Source organism: Stigmatopora nigra, chromosome 12, assembly GCF_051989575.1.
Source record: "Stigmatopora nigra isolate UIUO_SnigA chromosome 12, RoL_Snig_1.1, whole genome shotgun sequence".
NCBI classification, from domain to species: Eukaryota; Metazoa; Chordata; class Actinopteri; order Syngnathiformes; family Syngnathidae; genus Stigmatopora; species Stigmatopora nigra.
The window spans coordinates 14,400,268-14,427,368 of record NC_135519.1 but is presented as its reverse complement, the minus strand read 5'-3'; the positions used below and the strand labels follow the sequence as shown (position 1 = coordinate 14,427,368).

Genomic DNA, 27,101 nt, shown 5'->3' with positions numbered 1-27,101 from the left:
GTGGAGACTAACCAGTTGCGGGAGGGGCGGCGAGCCGCGTCAATCCAAACAAATAAGCCTTTGTTTAGGGCGGTCCCGCCGTTCGCATCAAAACAAGATTCCGTGCGCCTCGCCGAGAAAACGGGCGGAACGGGTCCGTCCGCCTATCGGCTTGCGCAAAACCACGCCCGCCCGCCCGGCCGGCTGTTTCACTTCCACCTGAGCGAGAGAACAGACAAACAGACACACGGCAAGACGGAACGCAGCCATGGACAAACTATTCGGGGTCATCGCCAGCCACGCGGGTGAGTGTGTCCACCCGTCCTCGCTCGTTGGCGAGCGCCAGCGCTTTAGGGCCAAAGAAAGAACAAATAGGCCAGCCACGACATGACTACCTTGACTTGTGTTTGGGATGACGTTTAAGGGGCTCACGGTCCAATGGCAAACTCCCTCATGGGGAGCTTTTTTCCCCCACGGCGTCATTAGCGTGGGTAATGAACGGACTTTGATCCGGCCGTTTTGCAACTTTAGCGCTCCCTTTCTTTGGCCCTGAGCCAGGCGGGGGAGGCCAAGTCCGGTGGCGGAGGCCAAGTCCCCGTCCGTCATCCACTCTGTGATTTCCGTGTCTCGCTCCGTTGACACACCTGACTCAATCAGGTCACGGGGATCGTTAGCAAGATTGTGGACAGCTTGCTGACGAGCTAGTTGATCATTCCATTCAGGTGTGTTAGAGGAGGGAGAGAGGCAGGGAGGGAGGGAGGGAGAGAGGCAGGGAGGGAGGGAGAGAGGCAGGGAGGGAGGGAGGGAGGTTCGATATGGAAAGCAGAGTGGATGACAGGGACAGGAGCAGACTTGGCCACCCCCGCCGGCCCTAAGAGAAGTCAGAGGTCCGAGTAGAGTGTGACCACACCACGCCGCCGGTCCTTTGCGTGCAGGGGACGCTGTGGAGGACGGCTTGAAGTCGGTTTTCGGCGTCAAGGACAAAGAGGAAAAGGAAAAAGGGGGCATCGGCTCCTTTTTTTCAGGAGGGGGCCCCAAAGACGACAAGAAAGAAGAGGACAAGGAAAGCATCTTCTCCAAATTTTTCGACAGGGGCGACGACGACAACGACGACAAGCCCAAGCGTTCCGGTTTCGACGGTCTCTTTAGCGAGAGCGACCTGCCGGGGGGCGCCGCGGGACAAAGTGGCGCCGCTGGCGGCCAAGGAGGAGGAGGAAGCGCTCCCGGCGATGGAGGTGAGCCCTGCTTTGCCTCCGCGTCCACCGTATCGTCGATACTCGCTCCACGAGGAAGCGCGCGCGCGCGCTGTGGCGTACCGGCGCTATAACACGCGTATTAGCACGTGCCGGCATTCCCGCGTGGACCGCGACTAGCTCGCAATACCCGCTCTTTGTGTGCCTTCAGATTTGCTGGGCGACCTGATGAAGGTGGCGGAAGAATCATCCGGAGGAAACTAGAGTGCCACTTTATCGGCCCGTTTATTTACGCTGGCCGACGTCCTTCCTTCCTTCCTTCTTCAAATCCATCAATACATGTAAATAAAAAGCAGGATTGGGCTCCCTTTCAAAACAATCATTGTCTCCATTAACACATCACACACTTTTTAAACTCGGGCCTGGTATCCTTGGATGTATTTCTTGTTGGGGAAAGTGGCTCTGCTGGAAAAAGTTCATTCAAGAGTCCGTCACCTGACGTCACCCGACCCGACCCCTTCACGCTTGGGCGGCAAGTTGCAGATCCAGCAACGTCAACTCCCGACTGACGGGGGCGCCGTTCTCGTCGCAGACAAAGTGGCTGCGCACGCTGACGGCGCTTTCCCCGCTCAGCACGAGGCGGAGCCTCTCCGTCGCCGCTCGGACGCCGGCGCCTGGAGATCCGGCCCACGTACGTTGAGAAGCCCGTCGACGTCAAGCGGCGCTAAGACTTCTCGCTCACCCGAGTCTTTCTGCAGCTGCTCCGGCGCCACGCCCAGGATCTTCTCCACGCCGACGCCGGGAACCTCCACGCGGACGCGCCGGCCGTCCCGTCGGCCAATCGTCAGCGCGGCCGGCCTGCGGGAGCCATCGTCACTCTCTGATTAACCTCATTGACCCCGAGGTCAACCCCGCCCCCCAAAAAATCAAGCGTTCTCAGGGCCCGCCCACCTGTAGTAGCGGCGCACCAGACCGGCGGGCAGGCACGGGTAGCAGGGCCGGTAGATGCCGTTAGCGTCGCACTCCAGTTCGGCGGCGCAGCGGCCGCAGCCCGGGTAGGTGGTGTCGTCGCTCAGGGCCGCCGCCACCTCCGAGAGCGACGTGCGCACGTCCAGGCCGGGCCGCGCCGTCCGCCGTGACGACCGGAAACCAAAGGTCAGCACGCGCACCTTCAGCGCCACCTCTCCTGAGGGTGCGAAAAGGCCTCGCCTTCAAAATGACCGTCGACAGGCCTTCGGAGGACGGCTCACCCGAGTATTCCTGAGAGAGCAGCGTGTCCACGTCCATCTCCACGGCGCCGCCGGCGGCGTCGCGCAGGAAGGGAGCCAGCCGGGGGTCGGCCGGGTCCAGCGGGCGGGCGGCGCTCCAGTAGGTGGCGTGAAGTTCGGGGACCGGCCAATCCCGCCCCTCCCGGACCAGCAGGAAGCGGACGTCCCAGACGGCGTCGGGACGGCGCCGGAAGCGGGGGAGCCAGTCCAGCGCCGAGCCCCGCAAAACCAGCGCCCCCCGCTGGCCGCCGGCGCCCACGGCGCTGGCCACCGCGTGGCGCTCCAGAGCCGAACGACGCCAAGACTCCGCCTCCGCTCGCCACTCTGCCACGTGGAGACGCCGGCATTTTCACAACGGGGATCGGGGGGCGCGTGGGACCACACCGGCAACCGAGCGAAGCCGGGACCGGAGTCGGACGACGCCCCCTCTCCCCCTCACACCCACCCGTGCTGACGTAGGCGTCTTTGACGCGCAGCAAGGCGTGGACCAGCGAATTGACGGCACGCGCCCAGCGGGGGGCGTAAGGCGGGCCCGCGGGGTCCCGGGGAGGCCGGGCCGGCGAGGCCAGCAGCGAGGGCCGCCGCTCCCCCAGGAAGCGGCACAGGGCGGCCACGGAAGCCGCGTCCACCCGACCGCTGTCTGGAAGAGCGAGCGGGGCAGGTGAGGGTGGCCCACTCTGGCTCCACGCCAGTCCAGATTGGAGCGGCGGCGCACCTCGGGGGAAGGCGGGCGCGCTGACGTGGCCCAAGTGGAGCAGTTTGCTGGCGAATGTGGACTGCAGAACCTTCTCCCCCGTCCAGACGTCCTCGCTGGGCCGCAAGCCTGGGGGCCAAAAGCTCGCGGTGGTCGAGGGGGGGTTTCGTGAGAAACGGGAGGCGGCGGCGGCGGCATACCCGTGAGGAAGAGCACGTCGCCGGCGCCCACGCTCACCGCCCGGTAGGCGGAGCGGCGCCACAGCAGCACGGTGGCGTCCACTCCCGACTGGTCCGTCACCAGCAGGCTGGCCAGGGGCACCCGGGAACCCGCCCGAGGTCCGCGTCTCACCTGCCGGGACGCCAATGGTCACGGACCGGCCCGTAAAGGATGGTTTCCCCGTTGGCTGGCGGGCCCGTCCAAACGGAGCGCCTCGGTCGGCGGGCGCCCACCTGGATTTCCTTGACTTGGCAGGGATGAACCGCGGCGGCCAAAACGCCGTAGGACCGAGCGCCTTGTGTACACCGGGCCAGTAGCGTGGGCCGAGCGCCGGTGCGCTCGGCCCACGCTCCTGGCTCGACCCACGCTTCTGGCCGGGCCGCCTCCGGCTCGGCGGAAACCTCGGGACGGCAGCCCGGCAGACTGGGAGGCTCCTCGGAAGCTGCACACAGTGAAAGGTCAAAGTTAACATGAGGACGACGGGCTTTTTTTCCTTCCTTTTCCACCAATTACTTTTTCAGCCTTAAAAACGACGACTTGAATTATTTTGGGAGTAAGTAGTGTTTTATATATTCAAGTATATTCTCAACCTATTGACATTAGCGTCCAAGTTATTTGTTAACAGGCTTATCTTGAAAGACAGTCTACTCACTACTACACTCTAGCGGTCCATTAAGGTCAACGGAACACACAAATTCTATTCAAAACGAACGGCCACTTTGAACTTGAAAGAAGACAAAAGTCTTGGTGTTTTTCTCTCTTGTAAATAAACGACGTAGTGAGAACGGACCTGGGATCCTATTGGTGTCCTATTGTATCAAATCCATCCCCCAAAACAAAAAAAAAAAGAGCAGGTGGAAAAGAAACAAACGCCAATAGTATTGTTTTCACCCAATCCTCTTTCATTTGTACTGGGGTGCTTTGTTTGGGAAGATTTGAGGGATTGGCAAGTCACGCCATTGCCACGCCAGTGTCCCTCTCCCCCCTTACCTCTGTGCGGGGGCGTGGAAAAGCCCAACGGCGCTTGCGTTCTATTGGCAGCTACGGGGACCAGGCGGCCTCCCCGCCAGGTGAGTTCCAGTCGTCTCCAGCGCGGGGGCCGCGCCTCCTCGGCGCCCGGGTCGGCGGGCCGCGAAGGCCGCTTCCACGCGCCCACGTCGGCGGGGCGCGGGGCCCCCAGGAAGGCCCGGATGTCGGGCCTCGAGCACATGCTGACGACGGAGGAAGAAATGACTGGGCTCATATTGTGGAGACGAGAGAGTGTGAACGGCGGTCCGACGGGAAAAGGCACATTGAGGATCATTTGACCTCATCACACTGTTGTTGTACATGTTTGCATGAGAAAACGAAATCTAATCAATAATAATACATAAGAAAATGCATCCAAGATTAGAAAAAAGTGCACTGAACTGGATGTAAAATAAAGGCAAACACGCACACACACGTACACATCTTTTGAGGCACTTCCTACCTGCTTAACCTATGAAACTTAGCTACAAATTGGCTTTGCGCCAGCGCTACTGAGTGCCTCGATCCTACTTCCCAGTTGGGATGGATTTGATGTCTACAAGTGACTACAAATGGCGCTTGAATGAGCTAGTTGCTACGAGAAAGGAACAAAGCGGCTTCGCCATGTTCAATGAGCACAATTGGTTTACTTACGGGAGACGTGGCGTGACGTTTATGTCAGGCTAGTTGTCGATGGTTGATAGTTGTGGCATGCTAATGCTAGAAGAGGCTAGGCTAGCCTTGGCTAGCCATTAGCGCCAGATGTTATGTTGTCGCCCAGGTAAAGTTGTCAAACAGGAAAAGTGAGTAAAGAAAGAGGAGGAGGAGGAGTTTTGGCGGTTCCGCTCCCACTTCCTCAAATTTGTCGCCCACTTTCTTCTTCTTCTTCTTCTTCTCTTGACTCCTCCGACCGAGAACATCTCAAGTCAACATGTACCCGAGGTTGGTCGGGATGTTGAGCCGGTGCACGACGAGCTTCGAGCGTCGGCGGCGGCTGGCCTTCGTCGCCGCTGGCCATTCACTCCTCCTCCGACCGGCGTCGTCGTCTCGGCCGCCGCGGAACCGCACCTACTCTTCGCAGGTGGACGGCGAGCCCGACTTCTTCGCCATGGTGGAGGGCTTCTTCGACCGCGGCGCCGCCATCGTGGAGAACAAGCTGGTGGACGAGCTCAAGTCGCGAGAGAGCGCCGAGAACAAAAGGAAACTCGTCCGCGGGATACTTCGGATCATCAAGCCTTGCAATCACGTCCTCAGTCTCAACTTCCCCATCAAAAGGGACAACGGGGAGTGGGAAGTCATCGAGGGCTACCGAGCTCAGCACAGCCAGCACAGGATGCCCTGTAAAGGAGGTCAGCAGAGCAGGGCGGCGTTGTGGTCTTTGGCTGGGTGGGTGGGTGGGTGGATGTGTGGCTGGGTGGGTGGGCGTGGCTTTGATATTCCATGGAAGGGAGGGTGGGAGGGAGAGAGCAACCTGAATTCAAGCGGGAAGCCAAGCCAGGTTAAGGAGCTTTGCTTTGCGGGGAGCCATGACTGAAGAGGGTGCCTTAGGGAGGCACGCGGGGAGTTCCAACCCAACCAAGTCAAGCGGGAAGCCAAGCCAGGTTAAGGAGCTTTGCTTTGCGGGGAGCCATGACTGAAGAGGGTGCCTTAGGGAGGCACGCGGGGAGTTCCAACCCAACCGTCAATCTTCTGTCACCAGGACCGACCCTTGTTGTTGTTCTCTGCATTCTTAGGGATCCGCTACAGCTTGGACGTGTCTCTGGACGAGGTCAAGGCGCTGGCGTCGCTGATGACCTACAAATGCGCCGTGGTCGGTCAGTATGGCCGCCGCCGCCGTCGCCTTCCCGTATCGTTGGACCTGGCTCATTGCACCGCTCGCAGACGTCCCGTTTGGAGGCGCCAAAGCCGGCCTCAAGATCGACCGCAAGAAGTATTCTGTAAGTGGACCTTCCTCCTCCTCTTCTGGTGAAATAATAAAAGTGCCAAATGTCCACTTTGCCCGCCGCATGGACTTGCCAGGACATCGAGCTGGAGAAGATCACCAGGAGGTTCACGGTGGAGCTGGCCAAGAAGGGCTTCATCGGTGAGGAGGCAATTGTCTCTCCGCCACACGCCAATAACGGGAGCGCTCGCTTGGGCACGCCGCCCGCCAATAACGGGAGCGCTCGCTTGGGCAGGACCCGGAATCGATGTTCCCGCCCCCGACATGGGCACGGGCGAGCGCGAGATGGCGTGGATCGCCGACACTTTTGCCACCACCATGGGCTACAACGTGAGTGGCGATGGGCGCCCGGCCGGGCTCACGGCCCCCAACTGCGCCCCCGAACTGCGCCCCCGAACTGCGCCCCTCCTGTCCTCTCCCGCAGGACATCAACGCTCACGCCTGTGTGACGGGCAAGCCCATCAGCCAGGGGGGCATCCACGGGCGCATCTCGGCCACCGGCAGGGGCGTCTTCCACGGCGTGGAGAACTTTGTCAACGAGGCCGCCTACATGAGCAAGCTGGGATTGTGTCCCGGATTTGGAGATAAGACATTCGTGGTTCAGGTAAGCTCGCCGCCGGGGCCGGGCGGGCCTCAAATCTTTGCCCCATCGGTCCAAACGCCCCGCCCCCTCCCTCGGCGCTCTCAGGGTTTCGGCAACGTGGGTCTCCACTCCATGAGGTACCTTCACCGCTTCGGAGCCAAATGCGTGGGCGTGGGCGAGATCGACGGAAGCATCTGGAACTCGGAGGGTATCGACCCCAAAGAGCTGGAGGAATACAAACTGGTGGGGACGGCGGGCTCGCCGCCTTATGATGAATATCTCCTTTTGTTGTTGTGGAAAAGCCGGTCTGACCCGGGCTCCTCCAGGCCAACGGGACCATCGTGGGCTTCCCCAAGTCCCGTCCGTACGAGGGGAGCATCCTGGAGGCCGAGTGCGACATCCTCATCCCCGCCGCCGGCGAGAAGCAGCTCACCGCCAGAAACGCGCGCAACGTCAAAGCCAAGGTCGGCGCTTCACTTTTACGCCGTCTGACTTTGACTTTGGCCTTGGCTTCCACTCCGCTCGGCGCAGATCGTGGCCGAGGGCGCCAACGGTCCCACCACGCCCGAGGCCGACCGCATCTTCCTGGAGAGGAACATCCTGGTGATCCCGGTGAGGCCCCGGAACGGCGGTGGCGGCGGCGGTGGCGTTGGCGGGGGCGGCGGCTTTTGCGTCCGGCGCCCAGCTCAAGCTAACCCTCCCGCCGCAGGACATGTACCTGAACGCCGGCGGCGTGACCGTCTCCTACTTTGAGTGGCTGAAGAACCTCAACCACGTCAGCTACGGCCGCCTGACCTTCAAGTACGAGCGCGACTCCAACTACCACCTGCTGAGTGAGTGGCCGGGGCCGCGATAGGGAGGGCGGAGTTTGGCTGGGAGGGCGATTGCGTTCTTTTCGGCCACGTCTAAGTGTCTATGTGTTGATTTTGCAAAGTTCTCTCTCTCTCTGTTGATCATTCACGATTAGAGGGAGCATTTCTTTCACCTTTGGCACGCCCAAAAGGAATTTGCCACGAGCATCTGGGTGTTTTTTCACCTATTAGTTACTCCAGCCCAACCAAGGCAACGCCCATTGCCTAGTTTGTTTGCCAGTCGACAGAATGACAACAAGAGAGCCTACTTCCCTTGACTTTTCTCTTTTGGTCTTTTGTATTCATTTGAACAACCTCCTTCCTCAGTGTCAGTCCAGGAAAGTCTGGAGAGGAAGTTCGGCAAGCACGGCGGCGCCATCCCCGTCGTGCCCACTTCGGAGTTCCAGGCCCGCATTGCCGTAAGTAGCTAGTCTTGTAGATTTTTTTTTTGATTTTTTTTTTTTTATCGCTGACGCTGCCATCCTTATCACGGGGTGCCACCTTTTTGCACATCCGCGTCCCCGAAATACACCATTTTTTTGGTCCAAGTCACCCAAAAGGAATGAATAGCAAGTGGGCCAAGCCAGACCAAATGAACCCACAGCATTTCCCCTTTTTATCTCCAATTTGAACACCCGCACACCCGCCCCCGGCCACAGGGGGCGTCGGAGAAGGACATCGTCCACTCGGGCTTGGCCTTCACCATGGAGCGCTCGGCCAGGGTGAGTCTTTGCCGGCACTCGACCCGCGACCTTTGCCGGCGTCCGACCTCTGCCGCCGACCTCTCCGGCAGCAAATCATGCGCACGGCCGGCACGTTCCAGCTGGGATTGGACCTGCGCACCGCCGCCTACGTCAACGCCATCGAGAAAGTCTTCCGAGTGTACGCCGAGGCCGGACTCATCTTCACGTAGCCGTCCCGGCTCGGAGTCGGAGCCTTTTCTCAAAGGGGCCCATTGTTGACCTGTTACTGTCACGTCTCAGGCTTGGATGAGCTCCATGAAATCCTTCTGACCGCTGGATTGAATTAAAAAAAAAGATGAAATGTCTCTGCTCGACTCCAAATGTCCGTGTGTTCAAGTCAAGGGTAACATAACGCTGAAAACCGCATTCATTTAAATGCCTGACAAAACAAGTACATGCATGCAAGGACACATACTTGTAGAAGCAGAACGCGCAAGAACACGTACCTGGACTACAAGTTCTTGTTTTACCATTACTACTGACAAAGCCTACATTTTGTGCAATCCTTTGAAATGAAAGCCTACTATTATGGGATGTTATGCCTTCATATCAAATCAAAAACATGTATTGTCATCATACACATCTGCATGTAATGGAATGGGTGAAATATTTAACAAAGGTGCTCTTAAATGAGTCCAAATGGTTAAAAGTGTGCACTTTGATGGCCCACGTTTGAAATAGGTAAAAAAAAGGAAGTCTCGAGTTGGTTTTTGACAGTTGATAGCAGGCAGGGCTGGCAAAGGCACATATACAGAGGTGGAAAAAGTTGAATGGATGGGGGTTGGGCCAACGTGAGTGAGGAGGGAGGGAGGGAGACGCTTTTGGTTTTGCTCAAGTCACTCAGCACTGACCGATTTGAAGGCTCGGGGGTTGGGCTGCAAGACAAGCAGCTGATGCCAATCCACTGATTGCACTCGCCGGACACTTAGTATTGCGGAGAGTTTCCTCTCTATGCAAACCAACATTTTGTGGAATCGTTTGTAATGAAAGCCTACTCGTATGGGATGTTAGGCCTTTATATCAAATGCAAAGCCTTTTTGATCATCATTCACAGCTGTTTAGAACCAAATGGGTCAAATATCATTTAATAAAGGTGCTCTTAAATGAGTCAAAATAGTCAAAAGTGTCCACTTTGATGACCCACGTTTTAAATAGGTAAAACAATATTGTCTCGAATGGACTCTTGACAGTTGATAGCAGGCAGGACCGGCAAAGGCACATATACATAGGTGAATAAGGTTGAATGGACGGGGGTTGGGCCAACGTGGGTGAGGAGGGAGGGAGGGAGGGAGGGAGGGAGGGAGGGAGACACTTTTGGCTCTAGCCGTCCACCCACCGAGCTGACCAACTTGAAGCACAGCGGGGGTTGGGATGCGAGAAGCAGCTGATCTCAATACACTAATTGCACTTGCAGGACACTTAGTATTGCGGAAAGCTTTCCTCTTTAGAAGTTGAAAGCAAAGCACCCACTTTTGCCCTTTATTTTAGTTTGTCCAGCCCTGTTAAATAAATGCCTTGCCTTATGGGACATTATGTCTTCCCCTCATATGTCCAATGCTTCAATTTCTTCGAGGTGCTTTTTTCAATGGTCAAAAGTTTGTAATTTTAAAGGGCCACATTTGAAATAGGTAAAAAAATAAAAAATAAATAAATAAAAGTCTTGAACTGGCTGCTGTGTGATTTCCAAGTCATCCAGCAAAGACACAGTTGACAAAATTGAATCAATGGGGGTTGTGTCCAGTGGGGGTGAGGAGGGGAGGGGAGGGGGAGGGCAGCTTTTGCTTTGGCAAGCCGTCCCGAAGCGACCGAGCTGAACTGACTGACAAACTTGAAGCACAGCGGGGGTTGGGCCCTATGAAGCAGCTGATGCCAATCCACTGATTGCAGTCGCAGGACACTTAGTATTGCGGAAAGTTTTCTCTTTACAAGTTGAAACTCAAGTAGAAAGTTTGTTGTTGCCGTTAGCCAAAGCACTCACTTTTGGCCCTTTATTGTAGTTTTTGTCCAGCCCTGTTAAATAAATGCTTAGTCTTTGGGGATGTAACATCTTCCCTTATAAGTCCAATGATTCAATTTGTTGGAGCCACTTTCTCTCTTCATTGGTCAAAAGTTTGCAATTTGAAGGCCCACGTTTGAAATAGGTCCAAAAAACTTGAATTGGCCCGGATCGAGCGAGCGAGCTGACTGGCAAACTTTGAAGCAGCGGGGATTGGGATGCAAGAGAAGCAGTCACACTAAGCTTTATACGCAGCTGTGTATGATGACGATAAAGGCTTTTGAATGGATTTGATTTGATGGCATGCATAATACTGATCATAAAAAAAAAGTCAACAAATAACTTTACAGGCCCACAAATGTGATCTGGCCCACCGGCAATGCTTGGTGGCCTACAATATATAATGTAGTGTGTAAAACTAATTGTAACGTCCGAAAAGCCCGCCGTGGTTTTTACTTACAGAATGTTGCCCTTTTGCGGCGACAACCTTGCTTGCATGGCATTGCCTGCGCGGATGGGAGGATTTGAGCTGCTCGGAATTCCCCCTCGTCTGCGGGGCTTTCCGCCTGAGATTGACAGGCCGGCGGTTGCCATGGCAATCCTTTCCCGCTCCGACTTTCCGCCGGCGCCGGAGGGCGCCTTCAAAATCATGGTCAGTGGCCCCCAAAGTCGAGTAGTTTGGGATCCCGTCCGTCGACGGAGCCTCCGGAAAACGCTTCATTCGTAACCGAGGCGTTAAATAAAGCCCGAGCAGTCGGCACAATCGGAACTCGAGGATGTGCGCAACGGGCGCCGTGACTCCCCGAAACTGATTTTGAAAGCGCCTTCCGGAAGCAGACGTGCTTGTTTCCGAGAGACGATCTTTTCCGTGCTCCACTTTTGCTTTCTATCAACATTGACAAGTTTCTTTCAACAACAAGCGAACGCAGGTAAACTGGCTTTTTTTCTGGTCGTATTTAATCCAATCATATAGAACAGGAATGAACACGAATACTATGATGCAAAACATCTCATTGTACTTGTATAATGACAATAAAAGTAGCCAATTCGACGCTGTGCGTATTAGTATTTACATTTACAAGTACTACACTGTATACATACGAACTGATTGGCAGGATGAAGGCCCAGAATTGGAAAAGACTTGACGTTAATCGCAATAATAGCACTTTGGTTTCAGTGCCACTGACGACCATAGACGTCCATTGAGAGTAGCGATGGAGTGGACGTCCATTAGCGTCAATGCCACTGAATGAGCTCGGCCCATTGGCAGGCACTAAGTCACCTTTGTTTTGCCTACACGCGCAGCAGGATGACGGAATCGCAGTTGATCAACGGCTACGACAACGACGTGAGTGAGATGGAGTCCGGGGAAGAAAACAACTCGATTGGTACTAGTTTAGGACTTGACGACGTGACTTTTGAGTCTCGTCTTTGTTTTTTCCCCACCACGGACCGTCTCAGTACCAGTTCAACTTGACGCCGTACGAGTACCTGCCACCGGTGGACGTGAAGGCGGAAGCTTACGTGCCCGAGACAGGTAGCGGCCAAACGTCAGACGCTTCCCCCCGTGTCGGCTCTAACGTTTCTCTTTGACCTTTCAGCACACGGGCCCTACATCCAAATCATCGAAGAACCCAAACAGGTGAGCGTGGTCCCGCCAGCCAGTAGACCGGGCGCCAATGCGGCGGCTCACCCGCCGACCGGCGGCTCACCCGCCGACCGGCGGCTCACCCGCCGACCGGTGGCTCACCTGCCGTTTCTTGCAGCGCGGCTTTCGCTTTCGCTACGAGTGCGAGGGTCCGTCGCACGGGGGTCTGCCGGGAGCCTCCAGCGAAAAAAACAGGAGGACGTACCCCACCGTCAGGGTGAGGACGTCCGTCCATCCGTTCTCGCTGCCGTATTCCTTTTTTTTTTCCCAGCGCCTGAGCTCTTTTGTTTGTTTTTGTTTTTAGATCAACAACTATGTGGGTCACGCTCGCGTGGAGGTGCAGCTGGTGACGCACACGGACCCCCCGCGAGTGCACGCCCACAGCTTGGTGGGACGCCACTGCAACGACAACGGGACGTGCACCATGGACATCGGACCCAACGACCTGACGGCGTCGTCAGTATCCCCGTCCATTTTTCCCGCCGCCGCGCTCGTACGAATCCCGTTACGGGATGGAAAAAAAAGATAACAGTTGCCGAACGTCCGATAGACTTATTCTTTGTTCCCAAGTGCGGCCACTAGACGGCGCCGTTGTCTTCCCGGGTCCTGACCTGCCGCCGCCCCTCTCAGTTTCAGCAACCTGGGCATACTGCACGTGACCAAGAAGGGCGTGGCCGAGGTCCTGACGCGGCGCCTCCGCGAGGAGTGGCGGCGGCGGCGGCGGCGGGGAGGCTCGGCCCAACCCACGGCCGGCGAGGAGGCCGCCTTGGGCAAAGAGGCCAGAGAGCTGGCCAAGCTGGTGGACCTGAACATCGTGCGCCTCAAGTTCAGCGCCTTCCTGAAAGACAGCGACGGCGGCTTCACGCGGGCCCTCAAGGCCGTGGTGTCCCACGCCATCTACGACAGCAGTGAGGCAATTTGTGGCGGCGGCGCCGCACACGCCGCACACGCCGCACACGCCACTCTGGTCCCATCCCTCCCACTCTCCTCCGTCTGCCGGCAGAATCTCCCAACGCCTCCAACCTTCGGATCTCCCGCATGGACAAGACGTGCGGGTCGGTGCTGGGCGGCGACGAGATCTTCCTGCTCTGCGACAAAGTCCAGAAAGGTGCCGGCGGCGGGCCGGGAAGGGGCCGTCTCGGGGGGGAAAAGCCCCCGTGGGGGAGCGGGTCAAAGAGCACGGCCCCGGGTCACGCTCCCTCTCGGGCAGACGACATCGAGATCCGCTTCTACGAGGACGAGGAGGACGGCGGCTGGGAGGCCTTTGGCGACTTTGCGCCCACGGACGTCCACAAGCAGTACGCCATCGTGTTCAAGACGCCGGCGTACCACAAGGCCGACGTGGAGCGCTCCGTCACTGTCTTTCTGCAACTCAAGCGCAAAAAGGCGGGCGACTGCAGCGACCCCAAACACTTTACGTACATCCCCCACGTGCAAGGTGGGACGCGGATGGCCAAATGGCTCTTCTGTCCGTCCGTCCGTCCGTCCGTCCGTCCGTCTTCTCCGTCCTGGCCCAAAGGTCCTTTCAAAACATCCGGCCCCCTTTTTTTTTTGCCTCCAGACAAAGAGGAGGTGCTGAGGAAGAGACAGAAGCCCCTCCCCCACTACGACCCCTGGCAGGGAGGGGCCGGAGGAGGAGGAGGAGGAGGGGGTGGGGCCGGCACGGGAGGCTACGCCCCCTCGGACGGTGAGCCCGACCCTCCGCCCGAGCTCCAGGGGAAAGCCCGCCGTCCCTCCCTTTCTTTTTCAGGTTCCTTTCACTTTGGCCGATACGCCGACGGCGCGACGGCGGGAGGAGGAGTTTTCTACTCGGGAAGCGGCTACGGAGGAGGGGCCAGGATGTCCGACGGCGGGCGAGTGCCGTGTACAGGTAAGCGGGGGTGTCGGCAATTGTGGATGATGGCCGCATTTGCCAAATTCCATCCCAAGATCCCAAAGATCCAAGCCTATAAACGGCGTCACGCCGCCATCTCCGCAGACCTGCTGGTGGCGCCGGACGCCGGCGGAGACACGTCAGTGGCCCCCCCCTCGGCCGCTTGGCTTCCGAAGCCCCGCCTCTCTGACGCCCCGCCCTCTCTGACGCCCTCAGTCCGCTGCACCTGTCCGTCCTGCGGCGGAGGACCGACCTCACCCGCCGGCTGATCCGGGCGCTGCTGGGACGGGGACTCGGACGGGCGCTGGACGCCGCCAACCGCCTCGGGCAGGTAGGCCAACGGGGCGGGAGGAGGAGGAGGAGGAGGGGCGCTTATTTTAGCGCGGTGGCCGAGGGCCACGCCCATAAATTCTCAGGAGACTCCGTGGGCCGGGGCGCTCTCTTTTTTTTTTTTGCTCAGACGGCGCTGCACCTGGCGGCGTCCACGCGTCAGGCGGCGCAGGCCCAAGCCCTGTTGGAGGCGGGGGCCCACCCGGGCGCCAGGGACGCCCAGGGCCGCTGCCCGCTGCACCTGGCGGCGCTGGCGGGCGACGCGGCCACGCTGCGCGTCATCCTGGCCGGCCTGGGCCGGGAAGAACGCGCCCGCCTCTTGAGCGCCGCCGATTACCACGGTGAGACCAAGAAGAAGAAGCAAGGCGGCGTCCGGGCGGCCGCGCCGCCTCCATATTTTGCATTCCCGCTCGGCCTCCCCCGCTTCAGGTTCGTCCCCCATCCACCTGGCGGTCCGTCGGGACGGTCGGCGTTGTCTCCGCCTCCTGGTGGAGAGCGGCGCCCGGGTGGACGCCCCCGAGCGGAAGGCGGGCCACACGGCCCTGCACCTGGCCGTGGCCGGGAACCTGCTGAAGGTGGCCTGCACGCTGGTCACCGAGGTACGTCCAGGGCTGGCCGCGGGCTGGCCGCGGGCTGGCCGCGGGCTGGCCGCGGGCTGGCTGCGGGCTCGGCCTCGAGCGGCCCTAAAAACGGGCACTTTTTTTGGCTCTTCCGCTTCCAGCTCAAGGCGGACGTGGACGCTCGCACCTTTGGGGGAAACACGCCCCTCCACCTGGCCGCCGCTGCCGACGCGCAGGCGCTTTGCTCCGTGCTGCTGGCCGCCGGTAAGGCGGGCGGCCGGGCGGGCGGGTCGGCCGGGCCCGCTGGCCCACAGTAAGGAGCTGACCGTAACGGCCTAACCCTCTTTCCCGCAGGCGCCGACAAAAATGCGCAAAATGACGAGCCGCTGGTCTGGGCCTCCGACGAGGACGGGGAGGCGCGGGGAGCGCCGGCCGGCCACGCCCCCTCCGACTTGGCCAAATGTCACAAGGTAAGGTCGCGGAGCTCCGGGCGAGGCCGGGCGAGGCCGGGCGAGGCCGGGCGAGGCCTGGAGTTGAAGCCCCCAACTCACCCCCGCAGGTCAGGAGGCTCCTGCTGGCGTCCGACGGCCGCGTGGAGCCAAAGAGCCCGGACGACCCAGGTCGGTTTCGCCCCGTGGCCGAAGTGTTTCTTTGGGGGGGTGGTCCCGGAAAGCCAAGGTCACTTTTCTCCCAGGCGACGAGCGTCTGCGCTTGGACGCCGAGACGCTGCGGCGCCTGGCGGCTCTCCTGGAGGACGCCGCCGTCCCCTGGAAGCGGCTGGCGGAGCGGCTGGGGATGAGATGGCTGGCCCGCCTCTACGGGGAAAGCCCCGCCCCCTACCAAAGCCTACTGGAACACTACCAGGTGGGCGCGTCAAAGACCGACCGTGCGCGAAATGGCGCTAAAGAACAAAAGAAAAAGGCCCCTTCCGCCGGCAGCTGGCCGGCGGTCCCGCCGAAGACGCCGCGCGGGCGCTGGAGGAACTGGGCGTGGTGGACGGCGTCCGTCTGCTGCGGGCCCGCTGCCGGCCCCCGGACGACGAGCCGACCGACAAACTCCGACAAGGTGAGGGAAAAGCGCCGTTTGGGACTTGGAATTTGAAGAAGGCTCATTCCTTTTGCGGTGAAATTTGCGGCCATTGTCCAGCCACCCGAATAAGGAGAGAAAAAGAGCTTGAAAAAATCTTTGCACTCGGGAGCGCTGACTTTCGGGCTAACATTTTCCGCTCCCACCATCTTCCCACCCCCATTTTGCGTCCCCTTTCCCGGTGGCCGGACTTTCGGCGGCGGCGGGCGTCAGAATGCACGGTGGACAGCGGCTTTGGCAGTCAGCCCATGGAAGAGCAGCATCCGCCGGCGGATCATCGCTGAGCGACAAAATCAGGTGACCGCTCCGGCTGCTGCGACTTCTTCTCTTTGCCTTCCTTCACTTAGGATGCTGATTATAGGGGGAGTACTCTTCGGACGGACGGAGGAACGCACCTTGCAAAATTGTAGAGCCGTCGACCCTGGATGAATGCGGCGTCTCGGAAGGCCTTCTGTGGTTTTTTTTTCTTTCTAGTTTGTCTCCGATCTGAGTATTTAAACAAAACCCTAAACGGACTTTATAGAAAAGTAAAAACAAGCCTGTATATCACGAAGAGCTGCGCCTCTCTTTACCTGTGTTCGATGATGTGACCAGCAGAGGGCAGTGTACATGATGCTTCTATTCAATGTGAAGGGCGAGGAAGAAAGCACGCATGGTTAGCAAGTTGCCGCTGCGAATAAATGACGGAGCGAAAGCTCTTCTTCATGAATGAAGACTTGCTGTCTTTTTTTTTTTGTTCAATTGACCCGTGTGGTGGCGGGGCGACAAATCGCTTGACTTCATTCATTGGACTAGCGAAGGCAAAGTCCAAAAGAACAAGCAATGCGTCTCTCGTATTGTCGTGGAGCGGGGCCCAGACACTTTGTTCCTTTTTAATGTAATAAACAGCTTTAGCGGGCCACCGGCTTTGGGTTAGGGGCGGGGCTCCCCTCTTCTTCTTCTGGCTCGCCGTCAGCACACAGCAAATGGCTGGACGCCCCCTTGAAGACCCTCTTGGAGCCGCGGCTCTTCTCCACGCCGTCCGCTTTGGGTGAGCCGCCGCCCACTTTGGGTGAGCCGCCGCCCACGTCCTCCGCCAGTCGCTCCTCCAAGGCCGCCAAGTCCTCCTCGCCGGCGGACATCTTGGCGCGCAGCAACGAAGCGTACGTGGCGTAACGCGTTTTCTAAGGTGTAGAATGACAGGGATTGAGTCCACGGTTCCAGCATTGCATTGGCAGAGCACAGGAGTCTTTAGGTGGCTTTTTGGGGGGGAACTTTGACTTCCGGCCCAGTCATATTACGTGAACGTAATGCCACCTTCGGCCACTCGGGGCCACTCCGCCACCCACCTCGAACTCCAAGTACTCTCGTCTGGCTCCGCTCTCGTCCGTGCGGTGACCTTTGAGCTGGCGGGGCGTCCGGTCGCCGAGCAGCCTCTCCAGCTCGGAGGACGCCGCCCGGAAGCGGGCCTCGTGAGACGCCGCCTGCTCTTCCTGCGTGGCCACACGGGACCGGCCCTTGGAGATCGCGCCAAGGCCCGGAGCGGGATGAGCGGCGGGAGCGGCGGGCGTGAGCGCCTTTTATTCACCTGCGAGAGCTTGGTCAGGGACCCGGGCAGCAGCGGGCGAGCGAAGCCTTCCCGAGAGCCCACGGCGGCCGGGAAGGCCGGCGCCGAGAACATGGCCGCCACCACGTTGATGCGGGTGATCCAAGAGCGCATGTCCCGTCTGGATCTGGTCAGGAAAAATGAAAGATGGAGAATGCATGTGGCGGTGGCGGCGGCGGCGGCACGAAAAATGGAGAATGCATGTGGCGGGCGGTGGCGGCGACCAGGATTTTTGTGGCCTCTTTTGGACTCACGGCGCCTGCATGAGGAAGAGCCTCCAGTCGGCCGTGCGCAGGTAGAAGACGTCGGGGCGCTTGGCGTAATCCACGGCTCTGACGGCCAGCGCGTGATGCACCGACACGGCCTTCTCGGCGTCCTCCTCCGTCAGCTCGCGCTCGCCGTGGCGCGCCTCCTACACAAAAGCCCAGGTTATCCCGGCGTGGACAGAAAGCCCAATGTTAGCCCGCCCGGCCTTCCGCGATTGAATGGCGGCTACTCCGAGGCCGGTGGAGAACGCCGCCTCCGGCACCATGTTCTCACCTTGTGCAGGTAGAGCACGCGACCCTTCAGGACGGCGTAGAAGGACTTCCACCCTCGCTTGCCCCGCGACGCTGCAAAAGCCAATGGCAGTGACGGACGGAGGGACGGACGGCCCCGGGCGGGGACGGCCCACCCCCTACTTTTCTTGCCGTCGGCGTCGGCGTGGACTTTGCGTAGGAGAAAGCCGCTCTTGTAGAGTTCGCCGTCGGCCAGGCGGCGGCGGGCGCTCCCGGCTCGCTTCATGGTGCGGGAGGCGGCGTCCGTACGCCCGCCCCTGCCGGCGGCGGTGGACGACGACTCGTCCTCCTCGTCCCTGTGGGGAGGAAGACTGGATGAGGTGGAAGTGGCGCCCAGCTGGCGTGCCATTTGGCGTGCCATTTGGCGTGCCATTTGGCGTGCCATTTGGTGACTCACTCACGCGCTCCACTGGAGTTTGTCCTTCTTGATGGACGAGTACGACGCCTGGCAAGCGAGAAAGGCGTCAGTGCTTTTTAAACTAAGGCTGGTGGTCCAGCCACTATAGCTAGCTTCCATTGTCCACACCATTTGTATTTTCAGGGGGGGAAAAAAAAAATCCAAATCAAATGGAAAAAAAAAAAACCCAAATCCAAACAACTCGACTACGCGCGACTCCGGACGGTGTTTTTCCCGACGTGTATGTCCGGGGCCCGACGGGAAACCTCTACCTTGCCCTTGCCCTGGTTCTTCTGCTTCTTCTGCTTGTTCTTCTGGTGGATGTTTTTGGGCGCCTCCTCCTGCGTCTGTCCCAGCAGATCGGGGAAGGCCAGCGGCTTGAGCGAGCGAGAGCGCGGCGTCCTGGAGCGACGGAAGGGTTGGCCCTCCCCGGAGTGGCCGGCGCGCCGGGCCGAACACGAGCGCCGCGAGCGCTCGGCCGACTGGACGCTGTTGACGCCGATCATCTCCGAAAAGGGGGCCCGGTCCGGGGCCTGGTCCGGGGCCGGGTCCGGGGCCGGGTCCGGGGCCGGGGCCGGGTCCGCGGCTCAAAGGCCCACTCGGGGAAAGGAAAACTCGGCCCTTTGACCTCAGGCGGTCGGCCCGAAGCGGCGCCCTCTGGCGGTCGCCCACATGAAGGCCACCCCTCGATATTTGAACATTAAAAAGCCAAGCCAAAAAACAGGATCATCCCAGCCCAAAATAACGACGAAAGCAACAGGTGAGGTAATTCCTTGTCTAAAATAAAAAGGAAAGGAAAATGAAGGGGGGAAAAAAGACCCCCTTAAAAAATAGGTGAATCTCCTGGAAGCAGAGGAGGTGGGCGTGGTCGCGCGTCTGTCCAACACAGCGACGAAGACTCGGCCAAAACTCCCTTCCTGTCCGTGACGAAAGGGGGGGGGGGGGGGGGGGGTGGTCTGGGCAGCGGGGGGGTTCACGTCTTTTCTTTTATTTCCTCGGTTTCCCCCTTTGTCGGTGGATCGAGCGAGTGAAAGAATCGGGGAATGACAAAGTGAGGGAATGAGGGAATGAGGGGGTGACTGAGGCGTTCGCTGGCTTTCTCGCTCGCCCTCCTAGTCGCCTTGCTTTCTCTCTCTTTCTCTCTCTCTCTCACTGCGCATTTTCTCCGGGCCAATGACGGCGCGGGGGTGGGAGGCTTGCTCGGAGGCGGGGCTAAGGGGCTTGCGTCGTCTTCTTCGTCGGCGTCGTCACCAGCTTCGAGTATTTGTCGGTCACCCGTGTGAAAAATCAACGCTCAATGAGCAAAAGGCACCCGCGACCACCGGATCATTGGCAGCTTCCGTTAACGGCAATGGATAGGCTGGAGTGGCAAGTGTGACCGCGAGAGCAAGTATACCTTCAGCACGTCTCCGGGAAAGTCTTTTCCATCGTTGAGCCCCCGCAGGTTGGCCAGGAACTGAGCGCGAGACATCCGCTTGCCCACTTTCTGGAACGCCGTCACACGCTTCAGTCAGTGAGTGAGTGAGTGAGTGAGGGAGGGAGGGTGGCCTCTAGCACCCCCCGCCTCGCCGCCGGCGCTCACCTCGCCGTGGAGATCCACGTTGAGCAGCATCAGCGCGCAGGTCAGCGTGTGGACGCCGTCTGAGACAAGACCAAATCACGTGACCAAAGCAAAAAAAAAAAAAAAGGCTGGCCGTGAAAGTGAAAAATGGCCTTCGAAAATCAAAGAAAGGAATGGCAAAAAGGAGAGAACCTTGCGCCAGCGGACCGTCGGGGTTACAGGCCGCGTATCTTCTGGAAAAATGCGCCAGGACTCGTTCCCGCTCTTGCGTTTCGCCCGTCAGCGTCAACTTGCTCAGGAAGCACCTGCGCATGCCAGTGGCCAAGGTTTGGGGCGGGGCGGGGCGGGGCGTGGCGTGGCGTGGCGCTCACGACGCCCTTGGACACGCGTTCCGGGAAAGCCCACGCAGGCCCACCTGAGCGCCTGGTCCACGGTCAGGGCGCTGAAGTCAAACTGGCTGAGATATTCTTCCGCCACCTTGTGACTGAAATGGTTCCTGTGGACACAAAGGTGACCTCCGTTGGGATCCATTCGCCTCCCATCCACTCCACCCACGGACGGACGGACGGACGGACTTTTCGGCCAGACGCCGCGCCACGTCCGACTTGGGCAGCCGGTGGAGACGTCCGGCCAGGCGTTGGGCGGCCTCGGCATCGACCTGGGTCCCGTCGCCGTCCGTGGCCCGCTCCCTGAAGGCAACAGAGTCTGACGGATGGGCTGTCAAATTGATTTTCTTGCTTCTTACTTTTGCGCCACCCTAGGACTGACCTGGCCACGCCGTGTCCGAGGACGGGGAGTCGGGGCGAGCCGGCTCCTCCCGCCTCCGGCCGACGCTCCTCGGCCGAGCTCGGCCGGATAATGATGTCGGCGGCGCCCCGGGCCGGCGGGAGCAGAGCGCGTCGGCCCGCGCCCGTCCACTACGTACATCCCCCCAAAAAATGCAGGTGATAAAATGAGCTCATCCAACGGAAGGCACCCCGTCATCACGCCCTTTCTCTCCACGGGACGTTAGCGCTTGCGTGGGCGACAACTTTCAGGAGTTTTGACTCCCAACGGAAGGTGGCGGGAGGGGAAAGCCTTACCCGGATGTGGGGGCCCGGCGCGGGAAGGCGGAAGGCCGGGACGGGCAGGTCCACGCTGTCCAGGCTGCCGCGGGAGCTCCCTTTGGCCCGGTGGCTCTCCACGATGCTCTCAAAATGGCGGCTGAAGGAGTCCAGGTGGCCCTCGGGCGCCACCGCCCCTTTGTCCCCCGACGCCCTGTCCGAGAGGGGCTTGCTTTTCCGCTCCAAAAACAAAGAAAAGAAAGCAAATTTGTCCCGCCTCACCCTCTTAGCGGCAGAGTGAAGGCGTCCAAAGCGAGGGTGGCCCCCGGCAGCTCCTCATCCTCCTCCTCCTCTACCTCCTCCACTTTTGTTGCCACCGTACCTCCCCGCTCGTCCTCCTGGGCCCGCATCACCTGCGTTTACACGGTCGACGGTTTTGCCGAACTCTTTTGACGACACCGAGGCCCGGTTGCCGGGGGCGACGTGGCCTCGCCGCTTGAAATGGAGTCGCGGTTGCCGGTTCGAGAGGATCGGCGCAACGTCACCTCGTCCAGGTCGGTCTCTCGGTAGCGGGTGTAGGGGAGGCGGTCCAGGTCCGTCTCCGCGTATCCGAGGCCCGTCTCGGGGGCGGGGCCCGTGGGCTCCGCCGGGATCGGACGGGGCTTCCGGCGCGGCGTCCGGCTTTGGCCCGGCGGGGGCGGACCGGCGCGCCGAAGATGAAAATGGGATTTGTCTGGGAAAGAAGAGGCGCCGGCCGGTCTCCTGAATTCTCCAGACTTCACTGGGAGTAGTCCGAAATGCGTGGGAACACCCAGAGCATCCGGCGGCGGTGGCGTGAAAGAGCGGCCGTTCGGAAAAGGCGCTCACTCACCTGGGTTGGCCGGACTCTGCCCTCCGAACAGGAAGTCCCACTTGGCCTGAGCGATTTTCTGCGACCTGGAGGACGGACTGGCCGTGGGAGTGGCCGTGGGAGTGGCGAGGGGCTGCCGGATGAAAAAGACGCCTTTTCACGAGAGCAAAGTGGTGGGAGCCGTACGCCGGATGTTTTTGGGGCGCCGGCTCACCTGGATTTGGGAGCGGCTCCAGGGAGACGCGTCCCGTTCCCCCAGACTCGCCGTCTTCCCACGGGACCCGGCCAACGCCATCGGCGGCCGTCCCCGTCCGTCCTCCTCCGGCTCCGGACCGCCTAGCCGGGTTCCCCGGCCCGAGTCCAACCGGTCCCGACGGACCGGCGACGACGGGAGCCCGGCGGAGAGATGGGGGGCTTGGCGGCGATCGGGACCACGGTGTCCGCGCTCTCCGTCTGCGGTCGGCTGCCGACGGCGAGAATATAGGCAAAGCGGCTAAAAGCGCCGCTTCCTAACCAGCCGGCTGGGCTCAATGCAGTCGGCCAAAAGAATGGCGTCCAAAGTGCAACGCGCCAAGCGTCCACTCTGGAGCCCGACGGCCCTCCCCCCAGCGGCAGAGCACATCGACGGCAAAAGCGTTACCTCTGGACCAGAGCGCGTATCCGGAAGGTCCCGCGCCGGCGCCTTCCGCCTCGCCACCTCCGGGGATGGGTCCTCGCCCGGACGCCCCCTCCCGAGCGCCGACGCCGAGTCTCCCGGAGCCGGACCCACGGACCTCGGGGACTCCGTCGGGGACGGCGTCAGAGAGGGACTCTGCCGCGCCCACACGTTCTCCAGTTCGGAAAACGGGGAGGAGGCCCCGGAGGGCGCTCCCCCGCCCCGGACCCGATGCGGGCCATCCGCCTCGGGGCTGGCCCGGGAGACACGCGGGGCCCTTCCCGCCCGGGGGCTCCCGTCGACGACCTCCCGGAGTCCCCCGTCGAGGCGCCGCGGGGTCAGGGCGGCACCGCCGCCGCCGCCGGCCGGGACGGGAGAGCGGCGGATCGGCCCCGGGCGGAGGAACGGAGGGTGCCCGGCGGGGCCCGAGCCACGGCGGACTTCCGGGGAGCCCGACTCCTCCGAGGCTCGGTAGGCGGCGTCTGGAGTCGCCGCTTCCCTGTGGGCCAAAACACAAAAAGCAGACTCATTCGGACTCCTTGTGGCACGGCGCTCCTTGTCGCACCTGTGGAGAAGAGGAGAGCCGCCGCCGCCGCCGAGGCCAGTGAGGGGGTAGCGGTGAACTGGGCAGGCCGGGACGGGTCCTACGGGCCCTCCCCCACGCCCGGCGGCTGCCTCTCTCCCCGGCTCATTTTGCCAGCGGACGTCGCCTTTCTGGATGTAGCCGAAGGTCACCACCGACGTCCTCCTGGCTTCCCCGAGCGAGGGCGGCGGCGTCATCAGTGGCGGTGGCGTCGACGTCCGCGGCGGGCCTCCCGGTCCGTCCCCCAGAGCTCGAAGCAGGTCCTCAAAGACGGAGGCGGAGCGGTCCCCGGGGCCCGGCTCCGGACTCCTCTGGGGCCCGGGCAGGAGGAGGAGCGGGCCACTCCTCCGCCGGGCGGCTCCCGGGTCTTCCGGGGAGGCGGATCTCACCTCCACGTACAGGTGGAGAACTTTGGCCGAGTGGGACATGGGACGCTAAGGTGTCGGGCACAGGGACGAGGATAAAGGAAACGGGGGGCCGGCGGTTGGAGGTGGGGAGAGAAAAAAATGGTGAGAAAAGGCCAAAAGCCAAGGAATGGGATGCCTGTCCTTTGCCGCATTCCGCCGCATCCTTTCTTTTTTCCTTGGGCTGGCCCCTCCAAAGTCCAACTTTGAAGCCCCCTAGTAGAGATAAGAAGACGCTTAGTGCTACTTTTCCGGAACACAAATAGAACGCTAATAGGATTTGCCCGCTCTCTCACGCCCACAAACGTACGCGCACGCGCAAACACACACACACGGGGGCGCGCGCGCGCACATCCAGGCAGAGTGACGCTCGTCTCCCGCGTCCCGCAAAGCCATATTTTGAAAGGGGAGCGGAAGTAGGCTCCGCGGATCTCCTCTTCTGCCGCTCGGTCAACGTGAGGAGGAGGAGGAGGAGGAGGAAGAAAAAGGAGAAGAAAATAGAGCGGCTTGCCAATGTGGAAAGCGTGAAGAAAGGGCTCGACGACTGGAGTAAGACAAAGCAAGCAAACAAGCAAACAAACACTCGACAGCCGTCCACTTTCGACTCGTCTCATTCGAACGGCGTAGCGGAGGACCAGATTTCAACTCTCTCTCTCTCTTTCTCCCCCTCTTTCTTTCGCTCTCTCCTCCTACTTTGCAATCCAAACTTTCCAACTTTTCGTGTGTGCGCCCGCCCGTCCTTGTCTATGAAGAAAGATAGGCAGCCGAGCCCCCGACTTTGCTGCCATTTGTTTTGATTGGTGCTTGGATTGGCCGCGTCCAGGCAGGCACCATGGAGACCGGCACCCTCAGTAAATGCTCGGAGCGGGCGGAGTTGGACCATCATCATCACCACCACCACCACCACCACCACCACGCTGTGGCCGACTCGGGCTCTGACGGTAGGCTGGCTTTTGCTTCCCTTTTCTTTTCTTTTCTCCACTTTCACCGCTTTTGGTCGTGACCCAAACGCTCTGACCCCACGGCAGGAGAGGAGCGGACGCCAGACGGCGCCGGGGTAAGGCTTCGCCCGCCAACGTGGCTTCTGCTCCGGCATCACGCTAACGTCCCGCCCCCTAGGAACCATTTGGGAAGCGGCTGCGCGGCCCCGTCCCCGTCTGCCGCTCCACGCCGTTCCGGGCGGAGGAACGGACGGCTCCGGCGGGACCCGCCGTCCTCGGCCGCTTGGACGACGGGCGGGGGCGCGTCCGCCCCGAGGCGCTGCTGGCCCTGTGGGCCGAGGAGGGCGTCCGGCGCCCCGGCCGCCTCCTGCGGGTCAGTACGCGCTCCCGTGGAAAAGTCCCATTCTTGGCACGGACACCGTCTTTCCCACGGCCTTTGGGCAGACGCTGGACTTTAGCGCCGACGAGCCGCTGAGTTTATCCGAGCTGACGGGGGCCCTGGACGAGGCGCTCCTGGCCGGCGACCACCGCGGCCTCCCCCTGCGCCGGGCGGCCTTGCTCAGCTACAAGGACGAGCTGCACCACCTGCGGTGAGAGTCTGCTACGGGGGACCGCCCCCACAAAAATTGCCCCCGCCGCCATCGTCTGACCGGCAGGCGCCACCGGCGCCACCGCCGTCTCTCAGGGCCGTGGCCGAGGAGGCCGGCGGCGAGCGCGACAAAGCCAAAACCGACCTGGAGCGGGCCGAGCGCCGCCACCTCCGGCTGCTCCGGGAGGCCGACGAGCGCCACGCCGCCGACGAAGCGCGGCACGCCGACGCCGTGGGGTGAGGATTCTGCCCGCTCCGGACGACTTTGCCGACGGGAGGCGCCTCGGCCACCGCCGGGACCGGCCCGGTGACGGGTCCTCCTCCTATCTCGGCTAGGGAGATGGAGCGGGACTTCCGCCAGCGTCTGGCGGCGGAGCGGCGGCGGGCCGAGCGGGACGCAGAGGCCGCCGCGCGGCAGCTAGAAGACGAGCGGCGTGAGCTGCGACGGCGACTGGAGGCGCGGGAAGAGCGCCGGCGGGAAGAGCTGTGCGTCGCCCAGCAGGTGGCCGCCCACCTCCCCTCTGGAATTTTTAATTTATTTTTTGCCAAGGAGGCTTTTCTTGCCGCGGCTCTTTTTCTGCCTCCTTGAGCCTTTGCGTGGATTTGCGTCCACTGCGGGAGGTTTTGTTGTTGTTGGCAATCCACGGACGGCGCCTACGTGGGCCCAGAAAAAACTTCTTCTTCCTCGGCGGGCAGGAGAAGCGCCACCTGGAGGAGGAGCTGGCCCAGGCCCGCCGCCGACAGAGCCAGGCTCAGAGCGAGGCGGGACGTCTGCGCGCCGATTTGCGCCGGCTGCTGCGGGTGAGCCGCCGCTAACGTTGCCGGCAGCGACTGGCACCGACAGCATCGGGTGACCTCTTTGTTCCGTCCGTCAGGGCGGTGGGCCGGATGCCGCCGTCGCCGCCACCGACACGCCCCGGCCCGAAGAAGAGACGACGCGACTCCTGGAGGACTACGAACGGCGCTGCAGAGTAAGAGGCGGCGGCGATGAAGCCCTCCACCGGTCGGCGTCCGCCGCTGACCTCTCGCCCCGTCTTCAGGAACTGCGGGACCAAAACGACGAGCTGCGCGCCGAGATGGAGCTTCTCCGAAGCCGCCGGGCTGGGCGCGGGCCGTCGGAAGTGAACGGGAGCGGCTCGGGTGAGGTGGCCTTAGACGGACGGAGGGACGGGTGGTGCCCGACTCCGGCACCTCTGTCCCTTCCAGAGGACGGGGGCCGCGCTGTGGATTTTTTTCCAACTCGGACGACCTTTGACGTTTGGACAGCGCCGCCCCTCAGCGTGGAGGTGGAGTTTGCGCTGGACCAGCTGAAGGCCGAAGGCCGGCGGGAGGCGGAGACGCGCCTCGGCCCACACGGGCGCCAGACAGAGGGCGCTGGCCCCCGAGGCCTTTGGGTATAATAAAGCGCCCTTCCCGGCTCGTCCACTGGCCTCAAGGAGGCCAAAAGTCACCTTTGTTTTTTTTGGACAGGTGCAGACATCGGACGGCAAGGTTAGCCCAGCCTTGGACGAGGAGGAGGAGGAGCAGGAGGAGGAGGAGGAGCAGGAAGAGGAGGCCCAGCGCTTTTTGTCTCCCTTGGCCGCCGACTCCTCAGAGTTCCACGGCACATTGGAAGCGTGTGGCCGCGCTCTGCGCCAGAGGGTACGCCGTCTTTTTAGCTATGGTACGGTCGGTGGACGACACCCACGGAAATGCCGCCCGTCTCCTCAGGTGGCCAAAGACGTGGAGTCCGCCGCCGCGCTGAAGGAACTCCGGGCGGAGAACGGGCAGCTGAGGCAAAGGCTGCAGCTGAGCGAGCGGCGGCGCGGCGAGCAGGAGGAGATGGGGCGGGCCCTCCGGCGCCTGCTGGCCCAACTCCTTCCGGCCGCGCTGTGGCCCTAGCCGGTCACAGCCGGTCCGTATTTAACCTCCCAATAAAGTTTAGAATTTCAACATCTTTAGCAGTTTGTCAACGCCGCCACGC

The 27,101-nt window shown here is 61.0% G+C and overlaps 6 protein-coding genes across 12 annotated transcripts; 4 read left to right on the top strand and 2 right to left on the bottom strand.

Moving 5' to 3' along the window:
• The first annotated feature begins 104 nt into the window (after positions 1 to 104).
• Positions 105 to 1,535, top strand: LOC144205103 (uncharacterized). Its single transcript, XM_077729192.1, has 3 exons — positions 105 to 284; positions 915 to 1,214; positions 1,384 to 1,535. The coding sequence occupies exons 1-3, from the start codon at positions 248 to 250 to the stop codon at positions 1,434 to 1,436; spliced, it is 390 nt and encodes a 129-aa protein (XP_077585318.1). The 5' UTR covers positions 105 to 247; the 3' UTR covers positions 1,437 to 1,535.
• Positions 1,439 to 11,195, bottom strand: shld2 (shieldin complex subunit 2). Its single transcript, XM_077730128.1, has 10 exons — positions 10,937 to 11,195; positions 4,344 to 4,564; positions 3,587 to 3,795; positions 3,335 to 3,485; positions 3,156 to 3,263; positions 2,886 to 3,080; positions 2,423 to 2,764; positions 2,124 to 2,358; positions 1,915 to 2,030; positions 1,439 to 1,846 (listed from the first exon to the last, which is right to left on the bottom strand). Exons 1-10 carry the CDS (start codon positions 11,125 to 11,127, stop codon positions 1,692 to 1,694), a joined length of 1,923 nt encoding a protein of 640 aa, XP_077586254.1. The 5' UTR covers positions 11,128 to 11,195; the 3' UTR covers positions 1,439 to 1,691.
• Positions 4,896 to 8,785, top strand: LOC144205100 (glutamate dehydrogenase, mitochondrial-like). 2 transcript variants are annotated; one of them, XM_077729188.1, is made up of 13 exons: positions 4,896 to 5,710; positions 6,095 to 6,175; positions 6,243 to 6,298; positions 6,381 to 6,444; positions 6,539 to 6,633; positions 6,728 to 6,907; positions 6,992 to 7,129; positions 7,213 to 7,350; positions 7,418 to 7,498; positions 7,596 to 7,719; positions 8,065 to 8,156; positions 8,397 to 8,459; positions 8,531 to 8,785. In XM_077729188.1, exons 1-13 carry the CDS (start codon positions 5,293 to 5,295, stop codon positions 8,648 to 8,650), a joined length of 1,650 nt encoding a protein of 549 aa, XP_077585314.1. In that variant the 5' UTR covers positions 4,896 to 5,292; the 3' UTR covers positions 8,651 to 8,785. The 2 variants fall into 2 exon arrangements, 1 of the variants encoding a protein (XP_077585314.1); XR_013328005.1 differs by having other exon boundaries at positions 4,897 to 5,710; positions 8,287 to 8,459; positions 8,531 to 8,623.
• nfkb2 (nuclear factor of kappa light polypeptide gene enhancer in B-cells 2 (p49/p100)) lies at positions 11,187 to 16,682 on the top strand. Of its 2 annotated transcripts, XM_077729185.1 has the most exons (22): positions 11,192 to 11,405; positions 11,782 to 11,824; positions 11,938 to 12,013; positions 12,078 to 12,118; positions 12,243 to 12,341; positions 12,429 to 12,580; positions 12,755 to 13,032; positions 13,128 to 13,232; positions 13,335 to 13,562; positions 13,686 to 13,811; positions 13,875 to 13,994; positions 14,103 to 14,136; positions 14,214 to 14,328; positions 14,458 to 14,668; positions 14,757 to 14,926; positions 15,049 to 15,151; positions 15,242 to 15,357; positions 15,447 to 15,507; positions 15,582 to 15,751; positions 15,826 to 15,952; positions 16,187 to 16,270; positions 16,335 to 16,682. In XM_077729185.1, the coding sequence occupies exons 2-21, from the start codon at positions 11,786 to 11,788 to the stop codon at positions 16,255 to 16,257; spliced, it is 2,442 nt and encodes an 813-aa protein (XP_077585311.1). In that variant the 5' UTR covers positions 11,192 to 11,405; positions 11,782 to 11,785; the 3' UTR covers positions 16,258 to 16,270; positions 16,335 to 16,682. The 2 variants fall into 2 exon arrangements, 1 of the variants encoding a protein (XP_077585311.1); XR_013328004.1 differs by lacking the exons at positions 15,582 to 15,751; positions 15,826 to 15,952; positions 16,187 to 16,270; positions 16,335 to 16,682 and having other exon boundaries at positions 11,187 to 11,405; positions 11,654 to 11,824.
• A 122-nt stretch (positions 16,683 to 16,804) lies between these two features.
• Positions 16,805 to 23,936, bottom strand: LOC144205097 (PH and SEC7 domain-containing protein 1-like). Of its 5 annotated transcripts, XM_077729184.1 has the most exons (20): positions 23,187 to 23,930; positions 22,607 to 23,120; positions 22,181 to 22,429; positions 21,988 to 22,099; positions 21,662 to 21,849; positions 21,399 to 21,529; positions 21,156 to 21,330; positions 20,842 to 20,990; positions 20,649 to 20,762; positions 20,489 to 20,569; positions 20,266 to 20,378; positions 20,095 to 20,153; positions 19,909 to 20,016; positions 18,517 to 18,560; positions 18,239 to 18,426; positions 18,099 to 18,169; positions 17,813 to 17,970; positions 17,541 to 17,685; positions 17,302 to 17,445; positions 16,805 to 17,136 (listed from the first exon to the last, which is right to left on the bottom strand). In XM_077729184.1, the coding sequence occupies exons 1-20, from the start codon at positions 23,630 to 23,632 to the stop codon at positions 16,864 to 16,866; spliced, it is 3,462 nt and encodes a 1,153-aa protein (XP_077585310.1). In that variant the 5' UTR covers positions 23,633 to 23,930; the 3' UTR covers positions 16,805 to 16,863. The 5 variants fall into 5 exon arrangements, with proteins under 5 accessions (XP_077585310.1, XP_077585306.1, XP_077585308.1 ...); XM_077729180.1 differs by having other exon boundaries at positions 22,607 to 23,936; XM_077729182.1 differs by having other exon boundaries at positions 19,909 to 19,998; positions 22,607 to 23,931.
• Positions 23,937 to 24,138: 202 nt separating this feature from the next.
• On the top strand, positions 24,139 to 27,070 carry LOC144205053 (ninein-like protein). Its single transcript, XM_077729114.1, has 12 exons — positions 24,139 to 24,549; positions 24,637 to 24,665; positions 24,728 to 24,922; positions 24,994 to 25,139; positions 25,235 to 25,375; positions 25,475 to 25,640; positions 25,835 to 25,939; positions 26,014 to 26,109; positions 26,179 to 26,278; positions 26,405 to 26,532; positions 26,609 to 26,779; positions 26,849 to 27,070. The coding sequence occupies exons 1-12, from the start codon at positions 24,441 to 24,443 to the stop codon at positions 27,017 to 27,019; spliced, it is 1,557 nt and encodes a 518-aa protein (XP_077585240.1). The 5' UTR covers positions 24,139 to 24,440; the 3' UTR covers positions 27,020 to 27,070.
• Positions 27,071 to 27,101: the final 31 nt, after the last annotated feature.

Coding starts and splice junctions, on each gene's coding strand:
- LOC144205103 (XM_077729192.1), top strand. CDS start 248: ATGGACAAACTATTCGGGGTCATCGCCAGCCACGCGG. Junction 285..914: donor GGTCATCGCCAGCCACGCGG/GTGAGTGTGTCC, acceptor CTTTGCGTGCAG/GGGACGCTGTGGAGGACGGC. Junction 1,215..1,383: donor AAGCGCTCCCGGCGATGGAG/GTGAGCCCTGCT, acceptor GTGTGCCTTCAG/ATTTGCTGGGCGACCTGATG.
- LOC144205100 (XM_077729188.1), top strand. CDS start 5,293: ATGTACCCGAGGTTGGTCGGGATGTTGAGCCGGTGCACGACGAGCTTC. Junction 6,176..6,242: donor CTACAAATGCGCCGTGGTCG/GTCAGTATGGCC, acceptor CACCGCTCGCAG/ACGTCCCGTTTGGAGGCGCC. Junction 8,460..8,530: donor CCATGGAGCGCTCGGCCAGG/GTGAGTCTTTGC, acceptor CCTCTCCGGCAG/CAAATCATGCGCACGGCCGG.
- shld2 (XM_077730128.1), bottom strand. CDS start 11,127: ATGATTTTGAAGGCGCCCTCCGGCGCCGGCGGAAAGTCGGAGCGGGAA. Junction 3,264..3,334: donor CGACGTGCTCTTCCTCACGG/GTATGCCGCCGC, acceptor TTTGGCCCCCAG/GCTTGCGGCCCAGCGAGGAC. Junction 1,847..1,914: donor GCAGCTGCAGAAAGACTCGG/GTGAGCGAGAAG, acceptor CCGGATCTCCAG/GCGCCGGCGTCCGAGCGGCG.
- nfkb2 (XM_077729185.1), top strand. CDS start 11,786: ATGACGGAATCGCAGTTGATCAACGGCTACGACAACGAC. Junction 11,825..11,937: donor TCAACGGCTACGACAACGAC/GTGAGTGAGATG, acceptor GGACCGTCTCAG/TACCAGTTCAACTTGACGCC. Junction 13,033..13,127: donor CCACGCCATCTACGACAGCA/GTGAGGCAATTT, acceptor GTCTGCCGGCAG/AATCTCCCAACGCCTCCAAC.
- LOC144205097 (XM_077729180.1), bottom strand. CDS start 23,632: ATGTCCCACTCGGCCAAAGTTCTCCACCTGTACGTGGAGGTGAGATCC. Junction 22,100..22,180: donor GGAGCCGCTCCCAAATCCAG/GTGAGCCGGCGC, acceptor TTCATCCGGCAG/CCCCTCGCCACTCCCACGGC. Junction 20,154..20,265: donor CGACGGTCCGCTGGCGCAAG/GTTCTCTCCTTT, acceptor GTCTTGTCTCAG/ACGGCGTCCACACGCTGACC.
- LOC144205053 (XM_077729114.1), top strand. CDS start 24,441: ATGGAGACCGGCACCCTCAGTAAATGCTCGGAGCGGGCGGAGTTGGAC. Junction 25,140..25,234: donor GACGAGCTGCACCACCTGCG/GTGAGAGTCTGC, acceptor GCCGTCTCTCAG/GGCCGTGGCCGAGGAGGCCG. Junction 25,641..25,834: donor AGCTGTGCGTCGCCCAGCAG/GTGGCCGCCCAC, acceptor CTCGGCGGGCAG/GAGAAGCGCCACCTGGAGGA.